Source organism: Emys orbicularis, chromosome 8 (genome assembly GCF_028017835.1).
Source record: "Emys orbicularis isolate rEmyOrb1 chromosome 8, rEmyOrb1.hap1, whole genome shotgun sequence".
Lineage (NCBI taxonomy): Eukaryota > Metazoa > Chordata > Testudines > Emydidae > Emys > Emys orbicularis.
The window spans coordinates 91,795,054-91,817,352 of record NC_088690.1 but is presented as its reverse complement, the minus strand read 5'-3'; the positions used below and the strand labels follow the sequence as shown (position 1 = coordinate 91,817,352).

The 22,299-nt window shown below is 39.9% G+C and overlaps 1 protein-coding gene across 5 annotated transcripts in view; it reads right to left on the bottom strand.

The window, feature by feature from the left end:
* Nucleotides 1-22,299, bottom strand: part of CSNK1A1 (casein kinase 1 alpha 1) — a 52,071-nt gene that overhangs the window by 11,125 nt on the left and 18,647 nt on the right. For 2 of the 5 annotated variants that reach the window (XM_065409699.1, XM_065409698.1), the window contains exons 4-10: nucleotides 20,939-21,037; nucleotides 18,323-18,406; nucleotides 13,157-13,296; nucleotides 9,153-9,231; nucleotides 8,036-8,110; nucleotides 6,498-6,604; nucleotides 5,081-5,229 (exon numbers count right to left, since the gene is read on the bottom strand). In XM_065409699.1, coding sequence (XP_065265771.1) covers nucleotides 5,081-5,229; nucleotides 6,498-6,604; nucleotides 8,036-8,110; nucleotides 9,153-9,231; nucleotides 13,157-13,296; nucleotides 18,323-18,406; nucleotides 20,939-21,037 — 733 coding nt within the window. Of the gene's footprint in view, nucleotides 1-4,839; nucleotides 5,230-6,497; nucleotides 6,605-8,035; nucleotides 8,111-9,152; nucleotides 9,232-13,156; nucleotides 13,297-18,322; nucleotides 18,407-20,938; nucleotides 21,038-22,299 lie in introns of those variants that run through there. The other 3 variants (XM_065409701.1, XM_065409700.1, XM_065409702.1) reach the window with 3 other exon arrangements.

Genomic DNA, 22,299 nt, shown 5'->3' with positions numbered 1-22,299 from the left:
GCTTCACTTCAAAAATTAGAATCAGGGGGAAACGTTTTACATAGAAAAGCATCCTTTAACTCAAAGTTTTTGAAAGAGGCTCATGGATTCAGCATATGTATTTTTTATTTAAGTGTTTTAAGAGATTACAGCAAGCTTAAGCCTTAACATATTTTGTAGTAAATTCAAACTTCATTTTAAACAGGTTTATTTTTAAAGAGATTTTTTTTTAAATTTAAAAATCTAAAAATCCTATTTTTGTATTTTTTCAAAAAAATTATTTGTATTCACCATTTAGCAAGGAGAATCACAGAACAGTTCTTTTGCAGCTGTTAACTGAAACAAGTGACATGAGTAACGGTCAAAGATTATTTCCCTCGGTGAAGATTAAACTTGCAAATCAAGCTTTAAGAATCTGCATCAACTGCAGTTAGGGTTGGGAATTTGGTTAGTCCAAAGTAATTGGCCAATTGACTTGGTCAAACATTATTCAAAAAATGTCAAATATGGAAAACCACTAAAGCACTAATTTATCAGAATAGTAACAACAACAAAAAGGTAACACTTTATGGTCTCCAATAGGCTTAGCTTTAGACACTTGTGCCTAATTATGAGAGGAAAGTTATTTCACTTCGAAAAATGTGAAGCAGAATGAAAACATTCTAATAAGTGAATTACCACCTTTTTAGCAATGTGAATGTTATGCAAGAAAACATCTGTGTAAGCTTGTCTCTCACCAACAGAAGTTGGTCCAATAATAGATATTACGTCACTCACCTTTGTCCCTCTAATATCTTGGGACCAACAGGGCAACAATACTGCATACAACAATGCAAGACTGAACAGTCACAAAAGAAAAATTAAACAGAACAAAACACATAGCATATGTAAAAGAAAAGTCATTTTTAAATGCACTTATGCTAGGTAGGTAGCAGGCCAACTCTTCAAGCATCTTGCTTTTCATTATCTTTTTCTTCAGCTTCAACTACTTCATTTATTTCTGCCATCAAATTCATCAGTATCTCCTTCCTCTTCATCCGATGAATACGGAGTCAACTCTTAATCAGCCATTTTCTTCTCTAATATTAAGTTGTGACACATGGTCACGAGCTTCCCAGCACTGACGGGCTTCAGTTTATTTCTGGTTTCTGAATGGATGAGGATTCCCCAAACTCACAAATTTTGTTATGCACATGCAGTGGTACAGGGAATCACTTCTGCCACTGTAGCTAGAGTGCAAGGAGGACACAACCCTTTCCACCGTGATTAAGGAGCAAGCTCTTTTGATTCCCTGCTGGGACTGCACACCATATTGTTTTGTGACTGAACAGGCTACCTCTTACTTTATAATTTGCCACCTCCATCAGAATTGTTTGCACATTTGTATATGCTTTAAAATTTGCAACAGTTACTAAGAGGTCACAAGCTGAATTGAATGTGTCACCACAAAGTTCTTGGCTCTAGAAATGTGGATCAAGAAGGTTGGCAGCATTATGCGCAGGAGTGATGACTTGGTTTTCCATGATACTGTTTTGTCTATTATCTTTCCTCTTCAGCTTTTGTACATGGATTGTGTTCAGTATTCTCAGAAAATTTATCCATCAGCAACTCATTCTTGGCATCAGACAAATGTTGAACTATAATTTTCCATAGTCTGAATGGACTGAGCTATGCGGTACAAGCAGTGAAATGAACTTTGAGCTTTATGTTCAAGACATTGAGACTGTCAGTGCGGAGTACTTGGGGGCAGCACTTGGCCACCCCTTCTTCCAATAGCTGTTTACTGAATGACCTTCTTGCATATTTGAAGATCTTTGAAACATTTAATAGAAGATGCCCACGGTGTATGACAATGCTTACTCAGTGTGGAGGATACTGAGTCCTGTACTCAATAACGTTGAAGAATGGCTGGTTTTTCAAAAACTTGATAATGCTTTTCACTTTTGACATGTGATGAGAAAGTTGTCAGATCTCACCAATGAAAAGCTGCCTCATATGGGCAGCACAAACGACAAAGAAAGTGTGGACACATTTATTAAAGCCCAAGCAGCTTTCATATTAGCCATGTTGTTGGTCACAACCAAAATAATCTTCCCTGGAGCCAATTCATTGATTACATTATTACACTGGTCAACAATATATTGGGCTATGTGGTGATTCTCAGTTGTGTACTGAAACGAGTAAAGCACTGTGGAGTTATCATGAAGTTGAAGGAGCATTCCGTGACTAGAGCTCCAGCCATCAAATACTAGAGACAAGTGAGGAACTTGCACAATAAATACACCTATTCTTTTTCAGATAGTCTGCTTTGGCACTCAGACGACTTCCTATAAACTGTATCCTACTTGGTACTTTGTAAATAGGATGCAACTTATGAAAAAATTCTAGCATATGAGGATTTTTGGTAGTATGAAATGGTATATTGCTGGCATAAATACCTCTACCAAATATAGTCAAGTTAGGTTTTTTCTGATCATGGCACATTCTATCCAAAAACCTCTTAAAAACAATTTGATTATGAACATCTTGAATACTTTCCAGAAGAAGGAGTTTTCAATGCTGAAGCAGGTGGAGTATCAAAATTCTTATCAGAAGACGAAGTGGAATTAGCTTCACTTTCACTAATATCACTGTCTTAACAGAAAATCCCAGCATGCTTCATGATGCTGCCAAAGACAACGTTGGAGTGCACAGAAGAAAAATTTTGATGCAGACCAACTTTCCCTATCTTGCTGTTTGACTGCAATAATCTTTGCTAGTAGCTGGACACATCATAAGAATTCATCAAAGTGTTTCTCCATTCTATCTACATGTCATACTCAGGAGAACAGAACTTGCACTTAGCTTTAACCGTTTTTCCATGTTCATGTCTAGTAAAAAAGTTTCCATACAAATGATTCAGGTTTCCCCAACTCTGCATAATTTATGTCACTGTTGTTAATGTGTCTCTACTTCTGGAATGCTCTCCAGATTATGAAGTATCTCTTGTATTTCAACCAACCAGTAGCCAATCTAGTCTGTTTCTGTCTGCTGCTGCTCCAGAAGATTCCAGCGAATCAAAACATTTTGGGGCATGCTACCCTCTCCCTCCCAGGACCTTTACAGATTTCCAGATCACATGAAAGGGAGAGGGAGCTCTTCCTCTCTGCAGCAAACACAATGGATTCATAAGCAGCAGCAAGAGAAACACAGGAGAAAGGGAGAGGCCTTTACTGAGATGTGATGTCAGAACCCCCTCATTAGCACAAGACTTTTCAGATTATCGGCAAGGTTTGGCTGGGGTTAACTGTGTGAGCATTATAAAGGAGATTTTTGTTGAGAGGGGAATAGTGGGAGTTTATTTACATGTGCATTTAATGTTGCTGTTTGCTTTGTTGACGTGAGGAAGGGGTTGGGGGTTTAATAGCTCAGATTCTTTTCTTTGTTTAGGGAGAGGTTTAATGGCTGTGTAGCTTCTCTGTGTGCTGGGGAAGGAAGTTTAATGACTGTGAAAGACTCCATCCCCAACTCCCAAGTTAATTTCTTATGTTTGGTCAGTTCAGAGTAGACTGTAAGCTCTTCTGGGTAGGGACTAGGTCTTAAATTTCTTTAACATGCTTTATAAACAGCCATGTATATTGATGGCCTGGTATACAAAATAAAGTGTATATATACACATATATATACACACACCCCACACACAATATTTGTTCTATAATGTTCTAACCAGTCAAGATGCTCAACTTTCACCTTTTCCCAACAGATGGCATTAGCATGTAACAGAGTGAGCAACCAGTATGTTCAAGTTGGCATTATGGTTGATGCAATTAAAAAGGTAGGCTGCCAGCTACATCAGGCCATTCTTGCTGGAATGCTTGACAGTGGTTAAGCGGGCCTTCAATTGACCCGCCTGCTAAGTGTAGCACTCACCTCAAGAAGTTTTAATATCCCAGCTTGGTCTACCAGTAAGTAAGAGAACGCTGGAAGTCAGAATTGTGCAGTGGCTTTCACAGCACTTCCCTGCATTATTAGTCTTAAACTTAACCTGTTAGCTTACTGACTTTCACACCTAGATTCACTGCAGGTTAAATTCTAACCAAGGATTATCCAAGGTTTCTCTTTTGTTTCAGCCATGCTTGGCACAAGGACCTGCTATAGTAGTAACTGTTACTGAATCAATGGAATATAATCTAATATAGCACATGCATTGTGAAGGTAAGATTGAAATCATTTCCTTGCTCAAAGAGCTGAGTTTTAAAAGCAGCAAGAAAACATATTCAAAGTAGTCCCTAGGGCTTTTCCAGCAGAATTCAACAGTGTTCAAACTGAAGCATGTTTAGTCTCAAAAAGAAGTTTTGGAAAGCAATTGCATCTGAACATTTCACAACATTTCCCCATGAAACCATCATCTAAAAACTTATGTTTTATACCAAGAAGTCTGAAAACCAAGAACGTCCAGCCACTTTGAAATGAAAAGATGGAAAATTGTGACTTTCTGGGATAAAACCTTGAAGTACAACAGCAGTTCAAGATTATACCTGAATTTGAGCAAAACATTCCAGGCTTATTGGTCCTTTCCCTGGACTTTGGGCCAAGTGAGGCTGAATGCTGGACATATTAACATTAGAGGAAGACAACTGATGAAACCATATCATTCACAGTTTTCCATTTTCACTGCTGAACAGATGCAGAGCAGAGAAAAACCCACAGCACTCCTATAGCTGGAACAGAGCAGAACCCAAAGTCTCCAGGTACTGGCCCTAGTTAATTAGAACTATCCCTTAAAAGTGTTAGGTCTAGGATTTTGGATTGTATCATTTATCACATTCCCAACACCAAGTCAGTTTCTTGTTTTGGAAAAGGGGTTAATGCGGGAGCAAAAGATGCAGTGGTTAAAATGACCCAACATCCCCAAAAGAAATGATATGAAGAACAAGGACATTTTGGTTTAAAGTTAGTAGTCAAATTCTCCAAGGACGTCTTCTTTTTTTTTTTTTTTTAAACAAACAGCCAAATGTGTGTTTTTAAACCACCTCCTTGATCTAACACTTAAATCACTGGCATTATCCAATTTAGTGTTTAATTTTTTTCCTGTAACGTCACTTGGTTCTTGGCTACTAACCTTTCATGTTACTCTTGGATTTGTCAGTTTGCTTGCCTGTGGGGGTTTGGGCCTGCTGCCCCTGCCCACTGGAAGAGGCGGCTTGCTGTGCTGCTTTCTGCTTTAACATTGTCCAGTCGAATGTGTAGTCATATTGGTGGTTCAGGGTCCTAGAAGACAGGGAAACACTTACTGCAACACATGACTACCTTACTGTGAATTTCAAGCCAGTATGCTGAGAAATGAAGCTAGACATTAATCTTCAAAGCACTTTACAAAAACTATTAAGAGCAGTGTACAAATGCTAAATATTAATAATTGAAAGGAATCCTTGCAGTAAGCTTGAAAGCCATTTGGTAATGTCTGCTTCCCTCATTCACACAGATAAGTACTTCTGCATAGCCCAGCTTCTCCTTCTGCCTACACTGAAGTCATGATGACCCAACATGGTACCAGATGACAGAACAAGGAGTAATGGTCTCAAGTTGCAGTGGGGGAGATTTAGGTTGGCTATTAGGGAAAAAAATTTCACTAGGAGGGTGGTGAAGCACTGGAATGGGTTACCTAGGGAGGTGGTGGAATCTCCTTCCTTAGAGGCTTTTAAGGTCAGGCTTGACAAAGCCCTGGCTGGGATGATTTAGTTGGGGATTGGTCCTGCTCTGAACAGGGGGTTGGATTAGATGACCTCCTGAGGTCCCTTCCAACCCTGATATTCTATGATTCTTTCTTTATATTGTATTATAGGAAAGATTTGTGGTGCTATAAATTCATAACTCTTCAGTGTAGGATGATTTGCAAGATCCCAAAGGGCTCAGATTACAGAGGGTCAACAACAACTTCCATTATTAAAAGGCAATTTACAGAGAAAACAGTTGGTCTTATGTTCTTGTTTGCTTCTTTACAGTGTAAAAAGCATTAATGGGTTTTAAAACACCATTCCCTCCCCTCAAATAAACTTCCAGGACACCACCAGCAGATCTATACGTAGTCCCAATCCTCACAGCACCCAAAAGCCTCCCATTGGTTCTTCTTGTGATCCAAATCCCATAATCCTCTTGCCACCGAGAGTTGCTGATGATGGTGAGATGTGGGACAATTTCAGACATTTTGTGGGTTGAGGATGAAGAGGGATCAAAGTCACTGATCTAGGTAATCGCCAGGGCGGAACAGATCAAATAGAAAAGATCCTCTTCCTTCACAGCCAGTTTCATGTTGTGCCACATTTCCTGGTTTTCTAAAGTTGTAGTTTGCACTCGGTTTCTAATTTTAAATGATTTCTTGAAGTAAACTTAGAAGTCTCCGTATTCCAGGAGTGGTTTAAAAAAAAATAAAAAAAAACCAAACCTAGCTCTAAATAAGATTCATGAAGCAGTTATTTTTCATTTGAGTGCTGACACAATTAGATTTCTAAATCATTATGCTACATTTTGAGACTGACCTGAAAAGAATACGGAATAATTGCCTCAGATACATGTAATCAGGTGCCTCTTCAAAGCGCAGGCCACGACAGTAGTTCAGGTACATGGCAAATTCTGCAGGAAATCCCTGTAAGCAACAGCATTAGTCAAACTAGGACCCGCAATGAGGAGCCATTTGTAAGGATTCAGAAATCAAAAAGCCATAACCAATGTTTAAAGGCAGAGTTAAAAAATGGATTTGGGTCTTAGGAGAAGGCAAGAATTTAAGTCTCTGTTTTGGCCCCATTTTGCTCGGGATGCTCATCTGATCACCAGACACCCAAGAATATATTCCTTTTCCTGTCTTAATTCACAGGACCTTAATATGATGTCTGTAACATAAAAATAAAGGTATATCTACAAACAATAGCACCTAATTAAAACTGAAAAATATACCAAATGCTTTATTCTTTTATACCCTTCCCCTTTTATTCTAATTATGCTTAGTTCTTAGAAATCCTTTGCCCCAACAGAAGTGGTTATAGTTCTTCAGAAAGCTCACAGGCTATTTTGGGGTATTATAAGTAAAAACAGAAGCTACTGCTTAATGCTCCTTGGGACTTAATCATGAAAAGTCTCCTACTTTGAGAACTGGCATCATGATGTGAATTTCTGTGTAATAAGTGCTGCTTAAACACCCTATTCTTAAGGATAAAATAGTTATTTGCATAAACAAATGCTCTAGTGTTGTAAGAGAAAAAGCAAGAGGAGGGAGAATTCAGTGACAGATTTTAGAAGTATCTGTCATCTGTAAGAAGTAGAACTACATTTCCTACACTCACTATATGGTGGATTTGCAGGATTGCAGAGTTAGACCCAAGGGACTCTTGGAGGACACCTAACCAACAAAATGATCTATCCTGGAGATGGGTAAAAAGCAGGCATCTGTGCCCATGCCTTTGATGCCATGAGGTGCTGACATCTGCAGCCCCAGAGAGGGTACAGTGAGCCAGTCCTTTGAAATCCCAGGTGACAGTATTGGACAATTGTTTTTCTGCAGTCAGGCCTCTCAAGTGGGATTCCACAGGGGTCCATTCTATTGCTTCTTCTATTCAACAGGTATAGGAGACTATTAGGAAACATTGCTGAGTCTTCCCTCACAGCACTGGAGGAGCTCTGTAGCTCCATCTCATCCAATCTTTCCTGTGATGCGAGTGTTCTATTTGTACCTCAATGAAATACTTTGAGAAGAATGTGGATGACACTCAACCCAGATAAACCTGGCCGAGTGTTTACATGGTGAGAGCAAGCAGAATTGGCAAAGGTGAAGATTTATATTGTTCAGACCCCCCAAACCCAGGCTATGCCTGCCTTATTTATATCTGCAAATTAAGGATCTTGTTAGATTGCCAGCTGCACCTGCTGTTCAAGGAGGAATGGCTAGCAGCAGAATTCAAGTGAGTAGAGAATGCAGTTTATTTAAAGTGCTTTGACTGTGTGTCCAACACACTGGACATGTCCTTTGAGTTTCTAAGGAAGGAGGTCATGTGGTGAAAAAGTTATTTCTATTTACTCTTACCTTACACAAAACCTCAACAGGAGTGGACATCTTCTTTTCACTAATCTTTTCATACTTTTGCTTCTTTGTTGCAGCCTGTGGAACATGTGGGTCACAATATAAAAAGATGTTGTGCAACACTGGATTAACAAGGACAGTAGCAAAAAACAAAAATCAAACTGACAGGGAAAACCCTTTGTCAACCAGAAGTGTTTTTTCTTTCTTTTTTTGAATGTGAAATCTCCAAGTCCCACATACTTATTGCAGAGGGAATAAAGGTCAATCTGGTATTAAGATTTGGACACAGTTTAATACCATTTATTGCAGTCTAAGGCTTCCATCACATGGCACAACTCGTGTCTTTCTAGCTGCTGCTTTTGTCCACTCAGATCCTACTTGAATATCCATTTGCAAAAGTTCCATTAATTCCAATTCCTGAACTCCCTTCAACTGCTGCCTGTGCTTTTTAGTGAGCAACCATTACATTAGATTGCAGCTGAAAAGTTCTAGTATTTCACAAGCAGATTGCCGGTTTAAAAACCTTACAGGTTGTGCAGCTGTAACACCCCCTGAATAGCACAATTCCCATATGGGAAAGAAAACTAAAATACAGGAAAGAATAAGTCTACACTATTCAATCACAAATTGACCATGATTTTACATGATGACCCCATGTTCTGACACAGGGTAATGCAAATGCACACCTGTGTTAAGCTTAGTGTATGTTTCAATTAAGATAGCAATTCACCTACCTAACCCACAAACTACACTTACATTTTCTTTTTAAAGTTATACTTTCATATCCTGCATAGTTACTAAGAATACTAAAATAACCTTTAATATCTTAAGTCTCCCTTTCCAAAATGACCTCACCCTTGGATAGGAAGAGTATTTTTGCAAGGCTGATGTAAGCCATTGTTTAGAATAAATTTAAAAAGTGAAACAATACACACATTCTGTATACAGCATGAGAAAAAGCAGAGGCTTTCTCCTGTCACATCCAGTAAAACTAAACTTGGAAAAGAGCTCTGAGTTAGAACTGCACAGATCATTTTATGCAGGCTAGTAGTCAAAAGCATCCATTCCCAGCTCTTAAATGTTTAGAATCTACAGTAAGACTGCAGACTGCATGGCCTACCTTTAATCCTTGCCAAGGCAGGCTGGTTCTGTTAAAATACATCAATACATAGCCTAGAGACTCCATATCATCTCGACGACTGTAGAGAAAAAAGACAACCTTAAAAACCGCAAATGTTATCAGAAAATTAAGATTGCACCATTTAGTGTTCATAAGAATCCTTAAACTAGAAACAGTGTCATGTCTGTTCATACTATTTCTAACAATGACACAAGGAATCAATGAGCAAAATGGAAGAAAAACCTGGGATTAAGCTATGTTTCTCTACAAGACATTTTAGAGATGCTGAAATTTAGGGCAAACATGTAACAATCAGTCTCAAGGCTCCAATGTTACTTAGTTTTTCAAAGCAAGGAAAATGACTTTCCCATGCAGCTCCTATTGACATTAGTTGCAGTTGTGACTGAACACCTGTACATCTATGAAAGTTTGTTCCCATGGAACTCCAGAAAGCCAAAGTGAAAAATCTGATAACTACAGATGCATTAACTTCATTTAAGGCCTGGTCCACACTTGATATTTAGGTCAACAAACCTAAATCAGGAGTGTGTAAAATCTACATGCGACTGACGTAGCTATGATGACCTAACTGCCAGCGTAGACGCAGCGATGTCAATGGAAGAATACTTCCATCGACCTAATTATGGTCATTTGGGGACAAAATCCCTACACCAATGTAAAAACCCCTTTCCAACAGAGCTATGCCCCTACAGTCTCTGGAGTATAGACAGACCTTAAGTAATTCAGGCAGAAACCTGATCTGAATTAGTGTTATTTTAAGAGACTTCTATAGTCTTCCTTATTTACATCTTTGATCTACTTAAAACAGTTTTCCTTGAACCCTGCTTTTATTATGGGGCTTACTGTAGATTCTGATGTTTAATTACTATCAACATATCTAGACAGGGAGCCATTGTGACCCCTATATTTAAGTTATTTAAAACACACTTTTAAATCACCATCAAAAAAGGGGGGAAAATGTTGTAAGAGGACGCTCCAGTGCCATTTGCAGACTGCATTAAGAGCTTGCTGCTAAAACACTGTTTCCACTAGACATGCTCCGGCACCACTAAGCAGCCTCAGACCTTATCACACCAAACATGCTCCACAGATAACATTTTCCTGAATCATTCTTCTGTGTGAGTATTTAAAGACAGGTGCAATTCACTGCAGCGAGGAGGTATATGCTCCACCAGTTTTCCTTCTTGGCAATGTCCTCCCTGCAATGGCAGGGAAGGCTTCTGCCCTTCTATATGCCAGCCTGCTGCTGATGCCTATTTAGTGTGCTCTGGACTAACTAGTTTTCTGTGTCTACCCACAAACCCCAGTTCATCAAACACACCTCCTGCCAGGCTGTTATTCTGCAGGAATCGGAGTCTGCAGAGAAGCTAGACGGCAATAGGTTCCCTCTTTCCGCCCACTAGGGGTTAAAGGGAGAGGGGAGGAAAGATGAGAGAAAGCTTGGGGGGGAGGGAGGGGGGAGAGAAAACAGCAGAGGGGAGTTTATTTAACGAGACTGTAGTGAAGGAGTATCTACATAAGTAGATTACAAAAGAATCCACATGTGCATGTAAGACAACCCTGCCCTGCAGAGCTTACTACCTGAGAGAATACTCAGTGAATGTACTGTACTTACAAGGTAGGATGGAAAAATGAGGGTGACAGTAGTCAGACTGTGCAGTTTCCTAGGCCAGTGTGCAAAATTTGCTGGTTCTGAAATAATTTGTTTTTTCCATTTTAAAATAAGCACTAGCAAACCCCAGTGACCTTGTGCATAGACATGATGTGCTTAAGAGCCTATATGGGGGTGGTGGCAGTAGGACTCTGGGGCAGACTCTTCTCTGAGCCCAGGCAGTGAGGGGGCAGCATGCACCTCCCCTGTAATTTTTTTAAATGGATTTTTCAATGCCATAGCTGTACAGTATGAAGCCTGGAATTTACAGTCTTGTACTGACATTTCCTAATAAAGGCTTCATTAGAATCGAAACGCATGTAAGTGGACTCCAGGATATCTGGCTTGTAAAGGATGAGATGATATCACCTTCTGTTATACTAGGTATTTATGCTACTTCAGTAACAGCTGTCACTACACTTGACAGAGCAAACCCTGCACTAGTCTCAATTTAGCACTGTAACTGATGAAGGGGTCTGCTGTCAAGTTTCAGGTCGTCTCCATCTTCTCTTGATTTACAGCAGGGGATCACTTAGTGGCTTCACTACTGGCTTACTCTGAATGTTTTAGTAATTCTTAGAGAGAGTGGGGTAAAGAAAGTTTACCATTAAACTAGAATTCCAAATACCAAAATAGAGGATGGGAGAGCTGCCAGACTCAAACAACTAAAAATAGCCCCAAAGAATGCATAGTCCTTTTTATGATCACTGCCTCTACCTTCAGATCGTGGCTTATCCAAATCTACTTGGGATGCAATGTATCAAAACCTGTGTTAAGAGCATGTGTTCACATCAGAAGATCTAATACCCACCTTCTCTGTTTGCCCCACATGTCTAAGATGTTAGAACATTGCCTGGGAAGAACCACCATATTTAAATTGCTATTCATGACTGCTACACAAAAAAAAACCAAAAAGAGAGGAAGGTGGTCAATATGGAAACATATGGACCTTTTCTAAACTCTATGGTACTAAACCCTTCCCATATGCTCTGAATAGTCAGTTGTAAGTTTTACTACAACTGATGAGATAAAACAGCTGCTCAAGCTATGTTTTAATAATGTTCAAGCTCTGACTACAGCTCACTGGGAGCAAAAATTCAGAGGAAAGGCTAACTACTTCAGCATGTGACCTATTATGGCTCTATACTAGAGTCCTGCAGCAGGACTGGGATCCCGCAGGACCCACTGCAATTACAGCAGGAGCAGGTAAAATGTACGTTGTTGTGGGCAGGAGTGAGGGGAAAAAAGTGAACTGTGGTAATTTGAGGGAAAACATTAAAAAAAATTAAATAAAGGTTTTAATACTGAAATTTAAGCGAGGGATAAAAAGAGATTTGATGTCTATTATAACAGGAGTGAAGTTTTTTTTTTTTTAACATGGTTTAAGCAAGATTTGTTTTATTCTTTTAGTAGTAAAAACTGTCTGAATTGTGTGTGCGCACACACATATACACGCTTTTTTTTTTAAAGTAGCATGGGGGAATCTGTTTCTCTTGCAGGATCTAAAGTTTTTGCAGGTGGGAGCAGGATAAAAGTGCAAGAAACGATATGGGAGGAGAATTAAAAAAAAAAAAGTCCTGCGCAGGGCTCTACTCTATACTGCTTTAGTCTCTGAAATGTCTTATGTATAATAATATCTAGCAGGAATGGGTGAGGGATGAAAATACAGCATCAACTCATGTTTGGTTTGATGTGCCCAACACATGCTACTGAACAGCTAGAGGGGGGAGCACCCTCTCCAGTTGATTTCTGGAGGAGTGGAGCTCAGGCATGCAGAGCAAGTGATGCACTCTGGCTCCAGGGGTGCAAATCCACCCTTTTGATTGACTAGACCAGATGAGGAAAGCGGGGGTGCCGTGATCCTCAAAACCTTACCTGCAGGTATGGGCACAAGCATAACCTAACAATTAATGACTGGGGGAAGACAAAGTAAAAATACCAGCACCGAAAGTCAGTACAAAAAGGCCTCTGAAGCCAGTTAGGAGTTTTCCCCCATTCCTGAAACAAAAAAAACTGGGCTATGGAAGTGGATCTTCCAAGACCTTTCAAGTGACAACAACAAGTGCCAGCACAATGAAAAAAATTTGTGCTTTGAAATTTTATTCAGAACAAGTGTATCTTCAGCCTGCAAGACTCATTCTACTTCAAGGAAGAAAATAAAGCACTTACTTACTTAGCTTTCATATTCTGGCAGAAGCAGGCAGAAAGGTAAGTATTTGCCAAGGGATGTGTTCACACATTTGAGTGAAAGTAGTTTAGAGACTTCTGAGTCTTATGAATGAGGTCAGCCCACAGCTTTCAGGAGCACTGCAGTAATCCCCCTTGAACTCACCTCTGCTCAATGCCAAGATGTGCATTGATACTGGCATATCGAGCTGTGCCAGTGAGATTTTTGTCTTCTCTGTATGGTATGTGTTGTCTTGTCCTGTTGTCCCGGTACTTTTTGGCCAAACCAAAGTCAATAAGGAATAACTTAAAGAGAAAAGAAAATAGGTTATTGCTTCCAGATGCAAGTATGTGGAAACCCCACCCAATATGTACTTTGTTTCATTAGGTCTGTAGTTAAACCGAGGCAATAGTTTAAAGGAAGCAAAGTAACATGGCAGTCAGTCTTATTTGCCCTAACAAGCAAACTCAGTTTTAATATTCAATTATTTCAAGCCTTTCCTTTTCCAGGTGGGAGGGACTAGATTGTGCTACTCAACTCAAAGGTTTAGTCTTAAACATACTTTACTACTGTTCTAATTTGTATTACACTAAGGTTATGTCTACACTGCCCTACAGTTTAGACTATGGGGGTGTGAACAACAGTGCATGCTGTAACTCCCTTGTACAGATTCTGCGGGTGTGAACTAAAAGGTTCTTACTTTGCATTCATGTAGTCCTGTTTGAAAAGGACTACATGAATGCACACTAAACCTTTTGGTTGGTGTCAGCAGCGGCCACACGGAGGAGTCACAGAACAGCACTCTGATTCGCACTGCTAGTCACACCGCCGTAGTGCAAACTCTGGGGCAGTATAGACAAGCCCTTACTCAAGATCTGTGACATGTGATTATTAGTTAGGAAGGGAAATTAAAATATGGTATGGCTGTATGCATCACAAAAATGTATTTATCTTGAAGCAATTTTGCACTACATACATTTAGATATTCACTTAAAGGTAGCTCAGCAACTTAAACCCTTCAATTATGTTTTGCTGTGCTAGCATTTGTGCATTTTAATTGTCCTAGCAATCAAAGATCATTTTGCATAGCATAAAAGGCCAGTTTCAATAGCAATGAGATATATTGCTTTCAGCCATACACCCATATTTTTAAGCTACTGATAAGAAGTCAGCAAGCCAAGTACCATGAGATGCTTTTATTAAATCCAGCTGATTATACTCACATAGCCAAGCAGCTCTAGCCCAGTAAAAGGATCAGATTAAGATTTATTTCTACAAAGCTCATGTCAACTAAACCTCCATAACTATCAAACTTAAATAACAAGTAGATTTAACTGGATTATGGTTAGTGTGCTGTTACTGTATTTTCTTGTGGCAAAACTTCAGGCAGAATTTGGCAGCAAAGAATGAGACTGAGGTATGTAAAAAGTGTGTTCAGTTATAGATCTGGAATATTACTCTTTTGTCTCAGTGTTGAACAATTAAATCTGTTCCTTTCTTTCCTTTAAGATACTCAGATAATTTTTTTAGCTCAACCTTCAAGTTTCAGCCTGATGGCATGCGACACCCCACTGCCATAGATTAGATCCAGAGGCCAACAGAAGGTTGGGGTCTCAGTCCATACATAGGACAAGGGATTGAAGTGGCTGAGTGTCAGGCTATTAAGAGTGCTTTTGCGACTCTTAAATAATTCGCAGGAGAACCACACTCAAGGTCTTAAGTTCAAAAGATTATTCCAGGTAACTAAGACAGAGGATGTGATTCTTAAATTCACTCAACAAATAGGAAGGGGGGGGGGGGACACACCAAAGGGATAGTTTTACCCTAGTATATAAGGAGAGATGGCTGCCTTTGGTACATCTAGGTGGTAACACAAATTAAATCAACATTTCTACTATGCAAAGAAGCTCCACTCTAGGGTGGCTGGCTGGTGGAGATTTGTTAACTATAGTTTCTTCTGGAGAGCAATCAAATTCAAAGTACAGTAACTCCTCACTTAATGTTGTAGTTATGTTCCTGAAAAATGCGACTAAGTGAAACGATGTTAAGCGACTCCAATTTCCCCATAAGAATGAATGTAAATTGGGGGGTGGGGGTGGGGAATGGGGTTAGGTTCCAGGGAAATTTTTTTTTGCCATACAGTACTATAGTTGGGAGGTTCCCCCATCTTACCCCACACAGGCACAGCCTACTGGCACTGGAGACAATGAGGCAGGCAAGGAGGTGCTGTAGGCTAGGAGAAGCACATTGCGCAGCAGCAGCTTCCCCTACTCTGCAAGCACCAGGGGCGGGGGGCTCAACCCTCGGCCCGCTCACGCCACCTCTTCCCCCAAACCTCCACCCTTAACCCACCTCTTCTTCCCCCCTCCTTTACTCCGCATGTGGCATCCTCGCTCCTCCCCCTTCCCTCCCCTGCCTTCTGCCCACGGCAATCAGCTGGCTTGCAGCGTTCAAGAGGGAGGGGGGAGGAGCAAGGACTTGGCACGCAGGCTCCCCTCCCTCCCCTGCCACCCAAAGCCTGCAAACCAGCTGATTGCCGTGGGCAGGAGGCAGGGGAGGTGCTCCACATCCTCACTCCTTCCCGCTCCCCACTGCAATCAGCTGGCTTAGGACGTTCAGGGGGCAGGAGGGAGAAGGGAGGAGTGAGGACTCCGCACGCAGGCTCCCCCCTCCCTCCCCTGCCTCCTGCCTGCGGCTATCAGCTGGTTTGCAGGGTTTGGGAGGCAGGGGAGGGAGGGGGAGCCTGCGCGCCAAGTCCTCACTCCTCCCCCCTCCCTCCTGAATGCCGCAAACCAGCTGATTGCCGCGGGGGGAGGAGCGGGAAGGCGCTGATCTGCGGGGTCTGCCGGAGGGCGGGAGGCGCTGGGGTGTAGGGGAGCAGATGGGGGGCTGCCAGCTGTGGGCAAAGCAGGCAGCCAAACGATGTTATAGCGAAGCATTGCACAACTTTAAATGGAGCATGTTCTGTAATTGAGCAGGGACATAAGATTGAAACAATGTTAAGCGAGAGGACGTTTAGTGGGGAATTACTGTACACTTTAGCAGCGTGAAGACAGGTCTTACGTGGCCGAGAAAAGGGGCAATGTTTGATGCTGAAGAACTTGGGGACATTTTGCCATAATTTATACTTGTTTTATATTTAAGACCATGATCTTAAGAACCTGCTTTCGCACAAATTTGCATGAAATGTCTTTCTTCCTTTTCTCTTAATGGAAAACTTTGCCTTACTGAAATTTCTTCCAGTAATTTGGGTTGTTATTTCATGTTCCACCAGATGAAGCCACTGCCAGTCTCAAAAAGCAGTCAGAAAAATCTCCATTCTTAGCCACACAACACAACTACTGGCAGAGAACACCTCACAGGCTGAGCAGAAACCTCAAATTCTTAGAACTACTGGGACAATTTAATAAGGCCTAAAGTAGATGCTGTAGGGTTACACTTGTATTAGCATGCTACAAGTGCTACCTACCATTGACATAGGAAAAACTAAGTGTGATGTAAATTTATAGCTGACCTCCACACAGAAAGATGACTCCCATCCACTGTTCAAAGTTTAAAGCTTTGTGATCACATGACCGCCACCAATATGATCCTTTGATCACAAAAGCTGTTCGTTAGAGTGCCCCCTTCCAGTAATAACAAATACAAGTGTTTTATGCCTCAAAGGAAAGCCACCTTCCTCAATGACTACACACATTCACTTAATCAGAACATTTAAACTACACAAGGATTTACAAAGTACTTTAAATACTTCAAAGTCTCAACTGATATAACAGGCACTTTTGTAATCCTTGGGGTCTGCCATTAATCGTAAGTGCAGGAAGAAACACAGCCGAATGATATTAATCAAAATAAAAGGAATAGCCACACAGACAGCAGCAGTCTTTATAGTTCTTTAGGCAAATTCTGTATTTTTTCCTGGAGTTTTGTTCCACATGGCATTTTAAACCCTACCTGCTGCTGCTGCTTTAAAAAAAAAAAAAGAGAGATTAGTTGCAGGAATTTTGTGATACTCCATGCTTCCTGCTACAACTCTTATAGACCTGCTTAAATGCATATTGGGCTGATAAAGCGGTTGTTCCCTACTCATATTTAAAATGTACAGATATCAATTATTTAAAAATGGCCTAATCCAGTGATGTATAGTCCTTTTTTACACTGATCAAGTAACTGGAATCTCTGTTGTATTCCACTGTAACTTTTTTTTCCTTGGGGACTTAACCTAGTCTCCAGGAGCAGGACAGCAAGTTCAGCCACCTCCCTTCTAGACAACTAAGGGTTCAATGGAGTAAAGTAGTATCTGTCAATGTAGGAGGCTGGGATCTCTTCAGAACACACTCTGACCCAATTTTAACATGGACAGACTCTTTCATCAGATGCCAGTCAGCACTAACAGAAGAGCCATCATAGAAACAAGTTCAATAGCACCTTAATTTAATTTGACGTATAAGGGTAGGGCAGCTGCAGAATAAAGATTGCCTTGACTGACATGTTTTCAGAACTAGATTCCTAATGACTTAGTCAGCCAGGTGCAGCATAGGTAGTTGTTCTGTAGTACAAGCAGTGAAGATCACTGCTTCCGCAAGCTACATACCAGAATAGTACACCTTACCAACCAACTGATGAGTTGCTTACTGATTAATTTCCATTTAGTTTCAACTGCATGGTTAGAAATAGGCACAAGATTTGCTTTCCCTTTCCAATCATGTCCTCCCTCCTAGCAGCAAGGAACCCTACATTTAAGATTTGAAAGCAACAGGCAACATGGGATTATCCAAGAGAGGTTTATCAGGGCAGCCTCATTTTATGAGCACAGTCTTAAGTCATGAGTGCCCTCACACCACCATTTGAAATGGATTTACCAAGCAAAAACTGCATGGGAAGGGAGACTGAGATAGTCAACAGGATTTCCCCATATCTGAACACATTCAGATATACAGCATGCACCCTGCTAGCGGGCATATGTACAGACCTATGAGCAAGTCCTGCTGCTACATTGCTACCAGTTTGAAGGGGTAACCTATCCACGTCAAGACATGCAACGAATTGCACTAAAGTTTTATATACCAAACTAAAACCAATTTCTGCATTTGAATACAAGGCATGTACATATAACCCATTTCACATTAAAGTTTACAGAAAACACTTTACAGTTTAGACAAGCGCCACAGGGAAACATCTTAGAAATGTTACATGTTTGCCAAGTATGTCTGAATAATGCCAACATAAGAGGTGCTTTTGCAAGGTCTACATTCTCCAGAAACAAAACAAAAAAAATAAATAAAGCACATGAATTTGGGGTTGAGGTTGGAATAGGAGACAGTTTCAGACCTGGTTTAATCCTGAGAAAGATGGGTCCTGAGAAGTACTAACAGTCATGCTTCTTTTCCTCTTCCCCACTGGAGATTCTAAACACTGAACAAACAATAGAGGGTGGCAGTGCATCAAACAGTATTGCTTACATTGCAACAATGGCCGGCGCAGACAGGCAACACCGAGGCGTTAGAGAAAGAACAGGGTAGCCAAATGCCATCCTTCTTCCACCAAGCACTGTAGTTTTCCAAAATAGTTAATTTTTTTTTTTTAAAGGAGAGAATTTTGAAAGATGTGGCAAGATAATTTTTGAATACGAGCCACTCCATAATGGCACTGCCTTAAACAGGGATAGCAATGGTGACATTTGGCTCTATCAAAAAAGGAAATTGAAGCTTTGCTTACAAAAGCATTCTTTGATACCACAAACTGCCCTTCCCCAAAAGACATTCAGAAAAAGTAAATCTTCAGTAAGGAAGAGGTAGAAGGCATTTAGTCACCTTAAAATTTACTTTCATAAGCATGCAGGGCTTATTTCTAGCAGAGCTGAAAGTTCACCTTTTAAGGTAGGAACAAAGTTACTCCCAAATATCAAATTGAGAATAATTTAAAAATTGATCACTTAAATTTAAATTGTGACTACATTTAAAAAAAAAATATTGCTTATAATTGACAGGAAGCTACTGGAACAAGATTACCATGGCACCCTAGTCTTTTTGTGACTGGCATGTCCTCAAGTAGTATGTACAAAACTATTAAATATGTAGCTGCACTTAGCTACAAAGAAAAGGAACAAAACAGTGTATTATATCTGGAAGCAAGTGTTTCTAAAATGGAGCAGCCATTAGTCCAAAACTGAACCAAAATGTCCCTTTTCAATTCTGCTTAGGTAAAGCAACAATTTTACATTCTTACATCAAGGACTATCTAAGTTGTTAAACTTGGTATTTAATAAAACTCATGCCTGCAACAAGAGTGTTTACCACCATTTCATTGTGTGGCTCCCTAACACAGATAGCAAGTGGCATTGACTAAAAATTCATGGTCTGCAGGCAATTTAGGTTTTCCACTCAGCTGATGCGACTAACATGCTCATCTAATAAAATGAGCACAGCAGTATTTTCTAGGCCATTATTCCATATCAAGGTAAAACAAGGAGCTACAATGCCAACCCAGCATGACTGTGTAAAAGTGTGGGAAAACGGCCAAAAACGAAAGAAGTTGGAAATCAGAGACAAACTAGTAAAAAAATTAAAACAAGCTATTTTAATTTTTTCTAATTATATTGCCAGGTCTTGCCAGAAAATTAAAGAACCTGACTGCTTTATAGCAAAGAAAAATAGAGCTCTATAGAGTAAAAGTATGAAACTTGGGAATGAGCAAGGTTTAACAGCAACAGGATTACATGAAGACTTTACCTTTCAATTTGACTGTTACAAAAGATTTTCCAACAAAAACAGTTAAATCTAAATGTTCATTGTGCACTGCACCCCTTCAGACAGAACTCTGATGTTTCTCATGTTAGCAACCAATTTTGTTTCTAATGTTAATGGCTTCAAGTTGGCATTCATACAGGCAAACAAAGGTAAACATTTTATAGCTAATAGTGCCGAAAGATAGTAAACATCCTCAGATAGCATATAAAGAACATAAGTGGGAATCTTGCTTCCAATAAAAAGCTTAATTATGTACGTTTGTCCTGAAGTTAAAAATTTCTATTAAATAGCATGCTTACTGCATTGCCAATGCTGCCTGTCTGCCCGAGCTCAACATAACAATTGAGAATTAAACATTTCACTCAACAGAACTAGTCATTGAAAACAGTATTTCTCTATGCAAAGTTTCCAACTGGAAGCATGCATCTCTGGCTAAGGTAACCCCCCCGCCCCCACCCACAAGTTTAAAGTTAGCAACTAGAAGTCCCCCAATTTAACTTAAAGTATTTAAGATCCAGTAAGGTCAGTTTTGATGTGTGATCTTCAAGCTTTCAGCTAATCTACATTTTAGTACTTCTCCAACTTGACAGGTTTGCAGAAATTCAGTTACAAATACAGTTTAAGTCAACAATGCTACCATTTATAGGCAGACGGTTATTTTTGTATGCATAATCCTGAAGATTTCATTACCAATCATTACAAATTTTTAACACCTTGGTGACAGGTAGGTCAGGAGCTCCTAAGCTGGTGCGAACACATTTTGCATCAAGCAATCAGTCCTGGAGCCAAGAGTTAAGATTTGATTTTAACATTAAGGGGAAAAAATTAAGCTATTCTGATATGCACTAACTTTGAATAATGAAACACCATAGTTGGACAGAGCACATTAGGTAATCAATTAAATTAGTTTACACTTCAGATTTTTATGTTTAAAAACAATCCTGTCATTAAATCCTCCTTGTGAGGTGGGTCAAAGGCCCAAATGTTCATGGCACTGCATTTAGCAATACATGTAAGGAAATCCCACCACCTGGCATCAAAGAATTAAAGTGATTTAGTCTCTTTAGCATAACCATTTCAGCAATGACAAACAGTTAACTCAAGCTGAATAGATTTTTTCAAAATCTAAATGTTTATCAGAACCATTCTTAGAGGCATTACCCTCCTTGTTCTTTCATGCAGAGAGCATTAGACTAACCTTATTACAGTGACGCCCGATACCCATTAGGAAGTTATCTGGTTTAATGTCTCTGTGTATAAAATTCTTTGTATGCACATATTCAATTCTACTGATCATCTGTAAATACAAGAAAAAATAATCAGAATTTAACGTTAGAAAGAGAAAGCTCAAGATCAAAGATATTAGAAAAAAAGTCCAGTGGTTTAGTTCAAGTTCATTTTCCTTAATAATGAATGAGTTATAAATTGCATATTTAACCAAGTACATTTTAACAAGTACTCACAAAATAGATGTGTCAAGTGAAGCGACAAACAGTTTGATGAAGATAATCACTGGTCTGTCATCACTTGACCAATACTACAAGTCTTCAGTGTAAAAGTGTCCAACTGTTTCACTATAAATAGCACAAGTGGTATTCACAATTGATTTATCCACAAATTTAAAAAAATCCATCTAGCGGAAGTTACTTTGTTTACTACAGGACTGTTTTAGAAATCTTTTCCTGATATTGTTTAACTAGGAACCAACTCATTAACAGTTGGTTACTCCACATGTGCCTTTTAGCTATTCTGGTTATCTTAATTTGCTGGACAATACTACTACAGCGTTAGGCAAAGTCTACATTACGGGGACTATTGTGTTATAGCTACAACGCCATCACTATGCTGGTATAACCCCATATAGCGATGGAAGGTGTTTTTCCTGTTGCTGTAGGACCACCTCCCAAGCAATGGGAGCTAAGTCTTCCATCAACCTGGCTGCACCTACCCTAGAGGGTTAGGTTGGCATAGCTATGGTGCTCAGGCGTGTGGATTTTTTCACACCCTTGAGTGCAACAGCTATGTTGATCTAAATTTTAAGTGTAGACCAGGCCTTAGTGAACTATAGGTGTCAATTCTGTAGCATCTCTCTAAGCTAGAAACAATCCTAGTACAATGTGTCCCAGTGGCCATCTTTAAATTTACTGTACTAAAGTTCTACATCCTATCCAGCGGTGCGTTTAAAGGCATTCCTATTGTCCCATAGATACTTAAGTTACTCTCGAAGAATCAAAACTTTTCCTTTCACAACATTTAAAGATGCTGTTACCACAGCAGCCAAGAGAGTGGTTCTCCCTCTGAAGTGAGCATCAGTGACTAAAAGCAGCTGAGAACAAGGACAGTTGACACCTATCTCCACTCAGAAATGCTGTAAGCTTCCTTGGCTGACAGCCTGGGATTTCATGACCATTTGGCAAAGTGACAGTTGCTACTAACATCAGTTGATAATCTTGGATAATTTTCAACACAAGTTTTAAACTCACCTATATTTAGGTCCATCTAACCCTGGCACTCAGGGCACGAAATTTTTCACAGCCCTGAGTGACTTAGCTAGGTGGT